The 12899-nt window shown below is 46.3% G+C and overlaps 1 protein-coding gene across 9 annotated transcripts in view; it reads left to right on the forward strand.

The window, feature by feature from the left end:
* Positions 1–12341, forward strand: part of LOC143279651 (uncharacterized) — a 124204-nt gene extending 111863 nt beyond the window's left edge. For 8 of the 9 annotated variants that reach the window (XM_076583681.1, XM_076583676.1, XM_076583677.1 and 5 more), the window contains 5 exons: positions 734–1051; positions 7737–7904; positions 9206–9486; positions 10459–10644; positions 11470–12341. In XM_076583681.1, coding sequence (XP_076439796.1) covers positions 734–1051; positions 7737–7904; positions 9206–9486; positions 10459–10644; positions 11470–11544 — 1028 coding nt within the window. In that variant the 3' untranslated portion in view covers positions 11545–12341. The remainder of the gene's footprint in view (positions 1–733; positions 1052–7736; positions 7905–9205; positions 9487–10458; positions 10645–11469) is intronic. The other variant, XM_076583682.1, reaches the window with a different exon arrangement.
* The last annotated feature ends 558 nt before the right edge of the window (positions 12342–12899 follow it).

The following is a 12899-nucleotide window of genomic DNA, read 5'->3' on the forward strand; positions in this document are numbered from 1 at the left end:
AAGGTATATCATTTCAGTCTTGAACTAAGGTGACTGTCCAAGCTTTTCTCATCCCTAAATGAACAGTGAAGGTTTATCATTTCAGTCTTGAACTAAGGTGACTGTCCAAGTTTTTCTCATCTCTAAGGGAACACTGAAGGTGGAGAGATCATGTGTTTGACGCGAGAACGAGTTTGTTTCGTTTGTTTGCTAATTTGGTTTTGTTTTTGCAGAGAGAGAAGTTGAACACAACTGGGTGTCTTGCGATACAGTCTTGCAAGTACTGTCTGAAAAGATATGTTGTTCTGATTTAACATGTTAATATCAATCCATTTTATTCAAATTCAAAGCTTTTCTAGTGTGAAAGATTTTATTCCATGAAAAGGGTGAATGCAGAACCCAAGGTCATAGTTTAATCTTTCATCCATTTGTGCCAGATCTGTATACAACTGCAGTTGATGGAAATAAACATCAGCTATCCTGGGATTAAAGCTGGCCATTCCCTTTCACCATAGAAAATATATAATCACCATAATAATTACCATTCCAACTTTATGGAATTTCTTTAAATTCTGGCTTTTTTAAATAATTTCTTAAAATTCATCATTTCATGGCTGATCCCCAATCATTTCTGTCAGGGTTTTGCCCCCAGTCGTAATGAGACATGTAGTTTTGTGGAATCTCAAAACAAATGTGAAAACAGAAGCAAATAGCATTATATCGCCAAGTGGTAACAATGTTCTGTCAACCCAAGATGACTGGGAAACAGTGGACGATGAAGAAGACACCGCCACAGAACAGATGGGAGAGTTGGAGAAGGAGGAGGAGGAAGAGGAAGGAGAAGAAGAGAGAAGGGAAAATGAACCAGGGGAAGAAGAGGAGGAGGAGGACGACGAGGGGAAAGAGGACAGGGAGATCGTGGCTATAGAACCAGTCACAGCACCCACGGAGGAAGCGGAGTTCGTGGAGGTCCCGTTAGTGATGGCCTGCCGCCCAACCAGACCCAAGACCAGCAAGCCGAAGAAACCGAAACAGAGGTTCCCCCGCTTTGCCAACGGACGCACGTACAGAGGTAGCGTGGTGTGGGCTCTCTCAGCATGCACGTTCTCGGCATGCCAGCTTTCGTGACGTCAAGAGAACGCGCTGTGGGTTTTTTTGCTTGTGTCACCGGTGGGACGTAGCATGCATTGACGTCACGTGGAGCCGCATGTCATCCGTTGTGGTAGTTTCCATGGTCATGTGCACGTTGTTGTCACCGTACAAGCTTTTGATGAGCCTTTTGAGCCGTCACCTCACTGCAGACTGCATGTCGTCAGTTCTGATTACGCAATCCTGTTGGAACTGGACGTGGTGTTGACACTGACGTCACGATGTGTTTTACGTCATCAGTTTCAGGTACAGACGCCCCCTGCATGGTATTTGCTTTCCTCGCACTGTGTTCTGTATCCACGTGTAAGGAGATGAATCCTTCTGACCACCACGGCCTGCCGTAGTTCGTTCAGTTCATCAGTATCCTTACGCAGTCTTCATGGATCCCTGCATGTAGTGCTGCACGTCTTTTTTACTTGACCCCTGAAGCATCCGCAAGTTGTCATATAGTGCAGTTTTGCCACACTATTACCCCATGTTATTTTCCACGGTCTTTTGATGTGAAATTTAGTGTAGATATGCCAGTGTGAATCATATCACCTGGATTTTGGACTCGTGTGACTGCATGTTTGTTGCTGTTTTTGTTGTTTCCGGTCAGTGTAGGTGATGTTAAAATACTGGACCATAGACCAGAGTATCCCAGAATGAACGTACCCAATAGAAATTATGGTACATCTGCTCTTTATTTGATGGTATAGCTGTCTTCAGAGTATCCCAGAATGAACGTACCCAATAGAAATTATCGCACATCTGCTCTTTATTTGATGGCATGGCTGTCTTCAGAGTATCCCAGAATGAACGTACCCAATAGAAATTACGGTACATCTGCTCTTTATTTGATGGCATGGCTGTCTTTCCTCCCTTCGTCAATTTCCAATCCTATGTTACATGCACTGCTTGTCTGCATGCGAGTTGTGGTCAAGAATGCATGGTCCTAGACCTTTAACAAATGTATACACCACGCGATATTATACAGGTTCATGTTGAATTTCAGCACTGCATGTTTACGGCTCAAAGAAAATGGCACGTATTAAATGTCTTGCATACTTGGAAAGCAATCTAGATTCTAGAAACATTTTCTTTTATCACGAATATCAATTTTTGAAAATTCAGCTTCTTTGCTTCTCACTCACGTGTTAAGTCGTGCATTCACGAAACATTTTTTTTTTATATAGTGAACAAAACATTTTTTTGTGAATCACGAAAATGGTTTGTGGTTCTTAAGGTCGATGGTATTGATATCATAAAATTATTTTAGAATATTTGTTTATGATAGTTTGACGATATAAAGTGACCTACATTTGGTTTTCAGTTTGTTTGTGTGTGCTTTTGTTGTTGTTGTTGTTGTTGTTGACGTTGTTGTTCTTGTTGTTATTTTGTTTTGGTTTTGGTTTTTTTCTATTTGTGTTTGTGTTTCATAGCTTTGTTGTTGTTTGTTTCGGACAGGGTGTTTTTTTCTTTCTGACTGGTCGGACGGTTGGTTAGGTGGGTGACGTTTGGTTAGGTGGGTGACGTTTGTCCTGAAGTAAGTCAGGCTCAGCACAAAATTAGATTCGTTGATGACTGAGGAGACTACCTTTGATGATAAGCGGAATTAGGGGGGAAAACATTATAAAACACGACTTGATATAGGAAGAATCGAGTTTTGTTGTAGAATACGCATGGTTACAAAGTGTTTCCCTCTGTGTGTGTGTGTGTGTGTGTGTATGTACGTGTGTGCGTGTTTCGCTCTCTTCCTCACTCCCCCTTCTCTCTCCATCCCTTCTTTCCTACCTTCCTACCTTCCTCCCTTCATACTTCTACCCCTGCCGCACGTGTGTGGACATCGATGTTTATGATACGCGAAAACGGAAGCGGACACATAGCACGGTCACTGATGAAGTTCCGCACTGGTTAATTAAGCTGTCGGGTGTACTGTCGGGATCAATGAAGTTCCGCACTGGTTAATTAAACTGTCGGGTGTACTGTCGGGATCAATGAAGTTCCGCACTGGTTAATTAACCTGTCGGGTGTACTGTCGGGATCAATGAAGTTCCGCACTGGTTAATTAACCTGTCGGGTGTACTGTCGGGATCAGTGAAGTTCCGCACTGGTTAATTAACCTGTCGGGTGTACTGTCGGGATCAGTGAAGTTCCGCACTGGTTAATTAACCTGTCGGGTGTACTGTCGGGATCAATGAAGTTCCGCACTGGTTAATTAAACTGTCGGGTGTACTGTCGGGATCAGTGAAGTTCCGCACTGGTTAATTAACCTGTCGGGTGTACTGTCGGGATCAGTGAAGTTCCGCACTGGTTAATTAACCTGTCGGGATCAGTGAAGTTCCGCACTGGTTAATTAACCTGTCGGGTGTACTGTCGGGATCAGTGAAGTCCCGCACTGGTTAATTAAACTGTCGGGTGTACTGTCGGGATCAGTGAAGTTCCGCACTGGTTAATTAACCTGTCGGGTGTACTGTCGGGATCAGTGAAGTCCCGCACTGGTTAATTAAACTGTCGGGTGTACTGTCGGGATCAGTGAAGTTCCGCACTGGTTAATTAACCTGTCGGGATCAGTGAAGTTCCGCACTGGTTAATTAACCTGTCGGGATCAGTGAAGTTCCGCACTGGTTAATTAACCTGTCGGGATCAGTGAAGTTCCGCACTGGTTAATTAACCTGTCGGGATCAGTGAAGTTCCGCACTGGTTAATTAAGCTGTCGGGTGTACTGTCGGGATCAATGAAGTTCCGCACTGGTTAATTAACCTGTCGGGTGTACTGTCGGGATCAATGAAGTTCCGCACTGGTTAATTAACCTGTCGGGTGTACTGTCGGGATCAAATGTCGCCGTGGGGAAGTACCTTCAGGCATCCGGCTTTAGGGCTGTACGTCTGGAGCTGGTCTTCCTGAACTGGCTGGCTTCGGTTCAGTCATATGACGTGGTAGACAAGAGTAGACCAGACGTATTTATCTATCTGTGTCTATATCTATACATCTCTCTCTCTCTCTGTATATATATATATATATATATATAGAGAGAGAGAGAGAGAGAGAGAGAGAGAGAGAACAATTTGAAAAGAGGTTGGGGGAAATGACACAAGACACACAGCGGAAGAGAAGCTGCACGTCCTTGTGGATGGGCGAGAAAACAGTTGTATCAGGCAATTCAGATAGTACGTGTGGTGTACGAGAACCACACTGAGCGTCTGGTCATTCGGTAAACCGAGGTCCCGTGTGCAGCACGCGCTTGGCGCTCTGAAAAAGAACCCATGGCAACGAGAGTGATGTCCTCTGGCAGCATTCTGTCAGCAATCCTCTCTGAGAGGTACACAAATACACAATCATGCATGCAGCCAACGGCCTGACTGAGCGTGATGGGTTACGCTGCTGGTGGGGCATCTGCCCAGCACATTTGGTGTAGCGTATACGGATTCGTCCGAACTCAGTGACACCTCCTTGAGAAACTGAAACTGAAACTCATTGAACCGTGTTTATTCCTCCCCTTCCTTCTCTCTACCCCCACCATCACACTCCACCCCCATCTCCCCACACCCCACCCCTACACTCCACCCCCATCTCCCCACACCCCACCCCTACCCACCTCCCCCACTCCCTGCAGTCCAGGTGGTTGCCATGGTGTGGTTGGAGTGGACGTTGTGGCCGTTGGTCTGAACACGGACCAGATCCCAGCTCTCACTGGTGCTGCCTGCTGCCCTGTCTGTCACGTCATGACGGTGATGGTGCTGCCTGCTGCCCTGTCTGTCACGTCATGACGGTGATGGTGCTGCCTGCTGCCCTGTCTGTCACGTCATGACGGTGATGGTGATGGTGCTGCCTGCTGCCCTGTCTGTCACGTCATGACGGTGATGGTGATGGTGCTGCCTGCTGCCCTGTCTGTCACGTCATGACGGTGATGGTGCTGCCCTGTCTGTCACGTCATGACGGTGATGGTGCTGCCTGCTGCCCTGTCTGTCACGTCATGACGGTGATGGTGATGGTGCTGCCTGCTGCCCTGTCTGTCACGTCATGACGGTGATGGTGCTGGTAGACCTAGTCAGACCTTGTCCCTTGGTGTAATGACGGTGATGGTGCTGGTAGACCTAGTCAGACCTTGTCCCTTGGTGTAATGACGGTGATGGTGCTGGTAGACCTAGTCAGACCTTGTTCCTTGGTGTAATGACGGTGATGGTAGTGGTAGACCTAGTCAGACCTTGTCCCTTGGTGTAATGACGGTGATGGTAGTGGTAGACCTAGTCAGACCTTGTCCCTTGGTGTAATGACGGTGATGGTAGTGGTAGACCTAGTCAGATCTTGTTCCTTGGTGTGATGACGGTGATGGTAGTGGTAGACCTAGTCAGACCTTGTCCCTTGGTGTAATGACGGTGATGGTAGTGGTAGACCTAGTCAGACCTTGTTCCTTGGTGTAATGACGGTGATGGTAGTGGTAGACCTAGTCAGACCTTGTTCCTTGGTGTGATGACGGTGATGGTAGTGGTAGACCTAGTCAGACCTTGTTCCTTGGTGTCATGACGGTGATGGTGCTGGTAGACCTAGTCAGACCTTGTTCCTTGGTGTGATGACGGTGATGGTAGTGGTAGACCTAGTCAGACCTTGTTCCTTGGTGTAATGACGGTGATGGTAGTGGTAGACCTAGTCAGACCTTGTCCCTTGGTGTAATGACGGTGATGGTAGTGGTAGACCTAGTCAGACCTTGTTCCTTGGTGTAATGACGGTGATGGTAGTGGTAGACCTAGTCAGATCTTGTTCCTTGGTGTCATGACGGTGATGGTAGTGGTAGACCTAGTCAGACCTTGTCCCTTGGTGTCATGACGGTGATGGTGCTGGTAGACCTAGTCAGACCTTGTTCCTTGGTGTGATGACGGTGATGGTAGTGGTAGACCTAGTCAGACCTTGTTCCTTGGTGTCATGACGGTGATGGTAGTGGTAGACCTAGTCAGACCTCGTTCCTTGGTGTGATGACGGTTTTCAATGTCTCCTCCCGCCTATACCATGCCATGCTTCCCTTGTGTTGGAAAGTGACCTCTGGTCGCTGCACAATAAAACGCCAGAGTCTGAGTCTCCTCTCTTCCCTCTCTCCCTCCTCCCTCTCTCTTTCTCTCTCTGTCTCCTTCAATCCCTCCATCTCTCTCTCTCTCTCTCTCTCTCTCCTTCTCCCTCCTTCTCTCTTTCCCCCCTCTCTCTCCTTCCCTCCCTGTCTCTCCCCTCTGTCTCTTCCTTCCACCTCTCTCCCACTCCCCCTCCCTCTCTCTCTTTCCCCCCCTCTTTCTCCTTCCCTCCCTGTCTCTCCCTCTCTCTCTTTCCCTTCTCTCTCCTCCCCTCCCTCACCCTCTCTCTCTCCTCCCCCTCACTCTCCCCCCCTCTCTCTGTTTCATCCTCCCAGTTCAAGAGAAAGACACAAAGAGAGAGAGGGTTGGGGGATGGTGGGGGGGGGGGGGGCATGCAGACCGTACAGGTAGATGACATGTAGTCACTGTTGTCCTGGAGTGGTCGTCAAGCATTGTGTCACAGCTCTTGTTTGAACAACCACCAGCGGTGGATGTCTGTGCTTTGATTAACTTATCGATCCTTTTTCTTTTTTCCCCTTCACCCCCAACCCCCCCCCCCCCCCGCCCCCCCCGAGCCCTCCTCCCTACAAAAAAGAAAAAAGAAAAAGTGTCAATTAAAACAATGTCTGAAGGAGGGCGTTGGAAGGATTGTAGAAAGAATATATATTTATATAACTACATAACTATAATCATAGCTATTGGATATGTGAGTTAACCTAGTGATGGTTAAAACCATATGTGGAAGAGGCACACAAGAAAAGAAAGTCAATTAAAACAATGTCTGAAGGAGGATGTTGGAAGGATTGCAGGAAAAATATATAGTTAGATAACTAGATAACTGTAATTATAAATATTGGGTATGTGAGTTAACCTAACTACGGCTAAAGCAATGTATGAACGAGGATGTACAAAACAAACGATTATACAAAAAAGAATAGACGAAGTAATAGACAATTGATAAATGGATGTAAGTGAGGTTTGTTCTTTCCTCATTAAGATGGACGTGATTGGACGGGACTAGGTTTAGGATGGACCTCAAGACTCAGTTTGGTTTCAGTTTGTTCAAGGAGGTGTCAAAGCGTGATGACTCATCCATATGCGCTACACCACATCTAACTGATCAGATGCCTGACCTACGCAAAACTCGAACACGCTAGTTAGGCTTTGAGAGAGCCTACCTTTGGTTTGTTAAAAGCTCATAAGATTCTACCTCACTTAACTGCTACGAAAAGTCCACAAAGGTGTGTGTAAACACAAAGTGGTTTGTGTGAAGTAACGGGTGCAGTTAGTTTGTTGATCGAATACTTGATCTTTGTTTGATTGATTGACTGCTTTATTGACTGGGCGACATTTGGTTGTGACTGTCATCATTGTGTGTGTGTGTGTGTGTGTTGGGAGAGATACGTACATACATACATACCTACATACTGATTGGTTTTAACTTGACTGCAGCATGACGGATTAAAAATTTGATTTTGAACGAACTCTCCCTCCCCCCCCCCCCCTACCCCACCCTGTTTCCTCCCCCGCCCCATCCCCACCCCCACGCCCCGTTGCCCCCCACAGAGGAGCGGCGACTGTTGGCGCGGAAGGCGGTGCAGCAGGCCATGGAGCTGAAGGACCAGAAGCAGCTGGAGGCGGCCATTGCCCGCTACAAGGACACGGGGGTGCCTGACGATGACGCCACCCTCGTCAAGGCTCAGAAACTGCTCACTGCACTCCAGGCCAAAGCAGGTAACCCAAAAACAAAACAAAACAAAACAAAAAACAACAACAAACAAACACAAGTTTATGTGGGTTTGTGCGTGTGTAATTGAAAGAGGTTGTGTGTGTATGTGTGCGCATAGTGATATGAGGTTGTGTGCATGTGTCTATGTGTCTGTATGCGTTTACTTGGAAAAAGGTGTATGTGTTTGTGTAGTTGGTTGGATGAGTTTGCATGTGCTTGTCAGTGTGTGCATATGAAGTAAGATGTGTGTGTGTGCGTGTGCGCGTGTGTGTGTGTGTGTGTGTGTACTGCTCCTGCTCTCCTGAATTGTGGTCTTTTTTGTTCTCATATCCCTTGCGTGTGCATTCATAATGGATATTTTTTATGAAAAAAGGGTAAATATATATATATATATATATAAAGGGGGTGCGGTATTTATGGTGGGGTTGTATTCAGGAGGGGGCATCGTTATGACCACATCCCTGTATCAGGCGTCAGAAGACTTTTTTTTTCGAAAGAAAACAATTGTACCAGGGGTTTTAGATATAAGTATGTGTGGTGTGTGTTTTTTTGTTTGTTTTTTTGTTTTGTTGTCGTTGTTTTTTGTGTTTAACATTATGTTGGTATTATGGCAGTGTTTAACATTATGTTGAGCATCTGTGTATGCATGTAAGTGTGATTTTGCGGCGTGATTTGTGTGTGTGATTGTGTGTACGAGCGCGCATGTTTGTGTGTTTATTTGTGCGCGCGCGCATTTGTGTGTATGTGTGTGTGCGCAAGCGGGCATATACGTGTGTGTGTGTGTGTGTTCGCGCTCGCGCGTGTGTATGTGTGCGCAGAACGATCCACAGAGAGAGGCAGTCACTAGTTACGCGGAAAGAGTATGAAGACACAAATAAATGCGTTTCATTTGATATTGATAACAATAATAATGATATACAGTACTTACATGGCGCAAGCTCCCATTGTAATGGGTTCTAAGTGCCGAACATGAAACAACACATTACAATAGTGCATGATAACATCCCTCTGCACATGAAAAATAACAACACATAATGTATCCATAGACCAAGACAATATTACAATCCCCCCACCTCCCCCCAAACAGACCTGTAATAACAACACATAATGTATCCATACACCAAGACAATATTACAATCCCCTCACCTCCCCCCAAACAGACCTGTAACAACAACACATAATGTATCCATACACCAAGACAATATTACAATCCCCTCACCTCCCCCCAAACAGACCTGTAACAACAACACATAATGTATCCATACACCAAGACAATATTACAATCCCCCCACCTCCCCCCAAACAGACCTGATGGAGGCCTCCCAGAAGCGGGACCTGCCGGCCCTGGAGAAGGCCCTGAAGCGGGCCAAGGAGGTGAACTTCGAGCACCAGCTGGACCTGCAGATCGCGCTGGCCACGCGCCTCAAGGAGCACCTGGCTCGCCTGGAGAAGCTGCGACACGCCGTGCTCAACATGGACCAGAAGACTGTGGCCGAGCTCAAGACCTATGGCAAGCCGCCAGGGGGCGTGCACGAGTCCATGATGGCCACGTTCCTGCTGCTGGGGTCGTCCATGAAGGAGGTGAAGGTAAGGGTGGAGAACTCCTGGTCTGATGACTCCTTCCGGTTCAACAACTGATTTGAAATATGATTTGGGATGAACCATTTCTGGGCAGGAGCAGGGATTTATTTTTTTATTCGTCCCGGAATTTGGGATGTTTTGTTTTCTGCATTTCGATGATGATGAATGATGATGTGGGTGATGAAGATGCTGCTGTAGGATGGGGGAGGGAGGGGTTTATGTTTGGGATTGATTGATGTCCGTGCTGTCTGTCATGACATATCCCACCTTCAACCAGGCTGAAAGATGCATAACAGAAATCAGAGCAACAGCCCCAAAGATGTATATGTGAAGTGGATGACCGTCCATTTCGTGGTCTCGGACCTCCCATGTGAGCCCCTAGCACAGTGTGCTGTGGGTAGGAGCAGGTCGTGGGCCGACAGAACCCACCTGACGGGACTCGAACCCGCGTCCTCCCGGACCGGACCTTCACGGACGACACACGTCAGCACAAGTCAAGGTGTTCACCATCATTGATCATTCCCCTCACAGCCAAATCCACCTCTCCACCCACCTACCCACCCACCTACGCACCCCATCAACCAAATCCACCCACCCACCCATCAACCAAATCCACCCACCCACACCCACCTACAAACCAAATCCACCTCTCCACCCACCCACCATCCACCCCATCAACCAAATCCATTTCCACCCACCCATCCACCCCATTAACCAAAATCACCTCAACCTGCCCACCCCATCACCCACATCCACCCACCCACGTCATCCAAATCCAAATCATCAACCAAATCCACCCACCTACCCCATCATCCAAATCCACCCACTCACCACATCATCGAAATCCACCCACCTACCCACCCCATCAACCTAATCCACCTCTCCACCCACCCACCCACCCACCCCTTCAACCAAATCCACCCAGCCACCCCAAGAAGCAGCCAGTCAGTCACCCTGTCCTGTGTGTGTGTGCCCCAGGTGTGGAGGACGTGCCAGTCGCTGATGGCCAAGACAGGGCGTGAGTCCATGATGAGGAAGATCTCTCAGTTCGACCCCCGCGCCGTGTCCCTCAAGGTGGCCGAGCAGGCCCGCAGGGTCACCAAGGCCTACACCACCGACCAGGTCCGCGATGCCAGTGCTGGGGCCGCCACCTTCTACATCTGGGTCAGTGTGGTGTTTAGGAGCTTGTTCAAATCATGAAGGGTATTTATCAGGTTGTTTAATCACGCAGGGTATTAATTTTGTGTTTAATCATAAAGGATATTTATGAGGTTGTTTAGATTATGAACTGATGGACATTTTTTAGGTTGCTGAAATCATGAAGCGTATTTATGAGTTTGTTTAGATCATGAAGGGTATTGATGAGGTTGTTTAATCATGAAGGTATTGATGAGGTTGTTTAGATCATGAAGGTATTGATGAGGCTGTTTAATCATGAAGGGTATTGATGAGGTTGTTTAGATCATGGAGGGTATTGATGAGGTTGTTTAGATCATGAAGGGTATTGATGAGGTTGTTTAGATCATGAAGGTATTGATGAGGTTGTTTGATCATGAAGGTATTGATGAGGTTGTTTAGATCATGAAGGTATTGATGAGGTTGTTTAGATCATGGAGGGTATTGATGAGGTTGTTTAGATCATGAAGGGTATTGATGAGGTTGTTTAATCATGAAGGTATTGATGCCCCCAAGAAGAACACTGTGCAAGTCCCAAGTGGTCCGTGCCTTTTTGTGAGCCGTGTGTCCATGTGGTGTGTTGTGAGCCGTGTGTCCATGTGGTGTGTTGTGAGCCGTGTGTCCATGTGGTGTGTTGTGAGCCGTGTGTCCATGTGGTGTGTTGTGAGCTGTGTGTCCATGTGGTGTGTTGTGAGCCGTGTGTCCATGTGGTGTGTTGTGAGCCGTGTGTCCATGTGGTGTCCATGTGGTGTGTTGTGAGCCGTGTGTCCATGTGGTGTGTTGTGAGCCGTGTGTCCATGTGGTGTGTTGCAGGCTCAGGGGATGATCGAGGAGGTGGAGAGCTATGGCGGGGCGGAACAAGCAGACCAGCTGCGGCTTCAGAAGTGAAACAAGTGACCCTGACCCTGTGGCCCCTCCCCCTCCCTCCGCCCTCCCTCCCTCCGTTCCTTCCTGCCTTCCTCCTCCCTCCCTTCCTTCCTGCCTTCCTCCCTCATCTGCTCAAACGAACGACGTGCATTTCATGCCATGACTTCTTGTGATGGACCAGAAACTTATCCCTGCAACCTCCCTCGTGTAAAATGAATAGGAATGCGTTTGACTTGTTGTCAAGACAAGAGGGAGAAATGTGTGATGGGAATGCCAGAGTGTGCGTCCTCCTGTCCTTTGTTATAAGCTTGCCTGTGAAGGTGTCTTCTTTGGAAGATGCCCTGTTTCAAGACTGGTTCAAAAGTCTTGATGTTATATTTTTTGTTGTTTTGTATTGTGATCATTTGTTATCATTAAAAAACAAATCAAAACGACATTGGTGAAAACGGGAGTACAGTTTGGATATTCTGTTCCCGTCTGAGATTTATCAAATCATATGTATAAAGTCTGTTTAATTTTCATGTTCGTAAACTTTCATTTAAAAAGTCAAATGTCATTGCACGTTTGACCAACAACCAAAACAAGCAGCAGAAACTTTTTGGAAGCAGTTCTCTAAGCTAAAATGTTGAAATTAATTTTTGTTATCAGTGACGAACATAACACGAAACATATTTGTCAGTGGCTGCAAAATCCGCCGTGCATAAGAAATTTTGTTCTGATACTGAATGTCATTCACTCATCAATGTAAAGTTGTCATCCCCCCAAATCGAATCTGATCAACTTAGTTTTGTTTGTTTTAACACAGCTCTTCTAAAACATTGTCTGACACCTTTCTTTCAATTCAGATATCCTTCCATACCATATACTGTTCAGCTTGATTTTTTTCTGAAAACAGCAAACCAGCAGTTTATGAGTTTCACAGAACTTTAGTTGTGCTGTGTTGATAAAGCAAAGTACAAACCACAGCCAGTGAAAAAAGTAAAAATATGTTGTTCAGGATATAAACCACCCCCAGTATTCTTAATGCATGTGCACATCAACTGTGCATAATGCTTCAGGCAAACTTGAAAATGGCATATCATTACCCTTTTAAAAAAAAAACGTTGAAAGAAATTTAAGACATGAAAAATAAACAAAAAAAACTGACAAATTTATTACAATTCAGAATACACGATATGACTATTGATTACAGTTTAGGATACACGTCATTACTGTTCATTACAGTTTAGGATACACGATATGACTGTTGATTACAGTTTAGGATACACGATATGACTGTTCATTACAGTTTAGGATACACGATATGACTGTTGATGACAGTTTAGGATACACGATATGACTGTTGATTACAGTTTAGGATACACGTCATGACTGTT

The sequence above is a fragment of the Babylonia areolata genome, chromosome 3, assembly GCF_041734735.1.
Source record: "Babylonia areolata isolate BAREFJ2019XMU chromosome 3, ASM4173473v1, whole genome shotgun sequence".
Classification (NCBI taxonomy): Eukaryota; Metazoa; Mollusca; class Gastropoda; order Neogastropoda; family Buccinidae; genus Babylonia; species Babylonia areolata.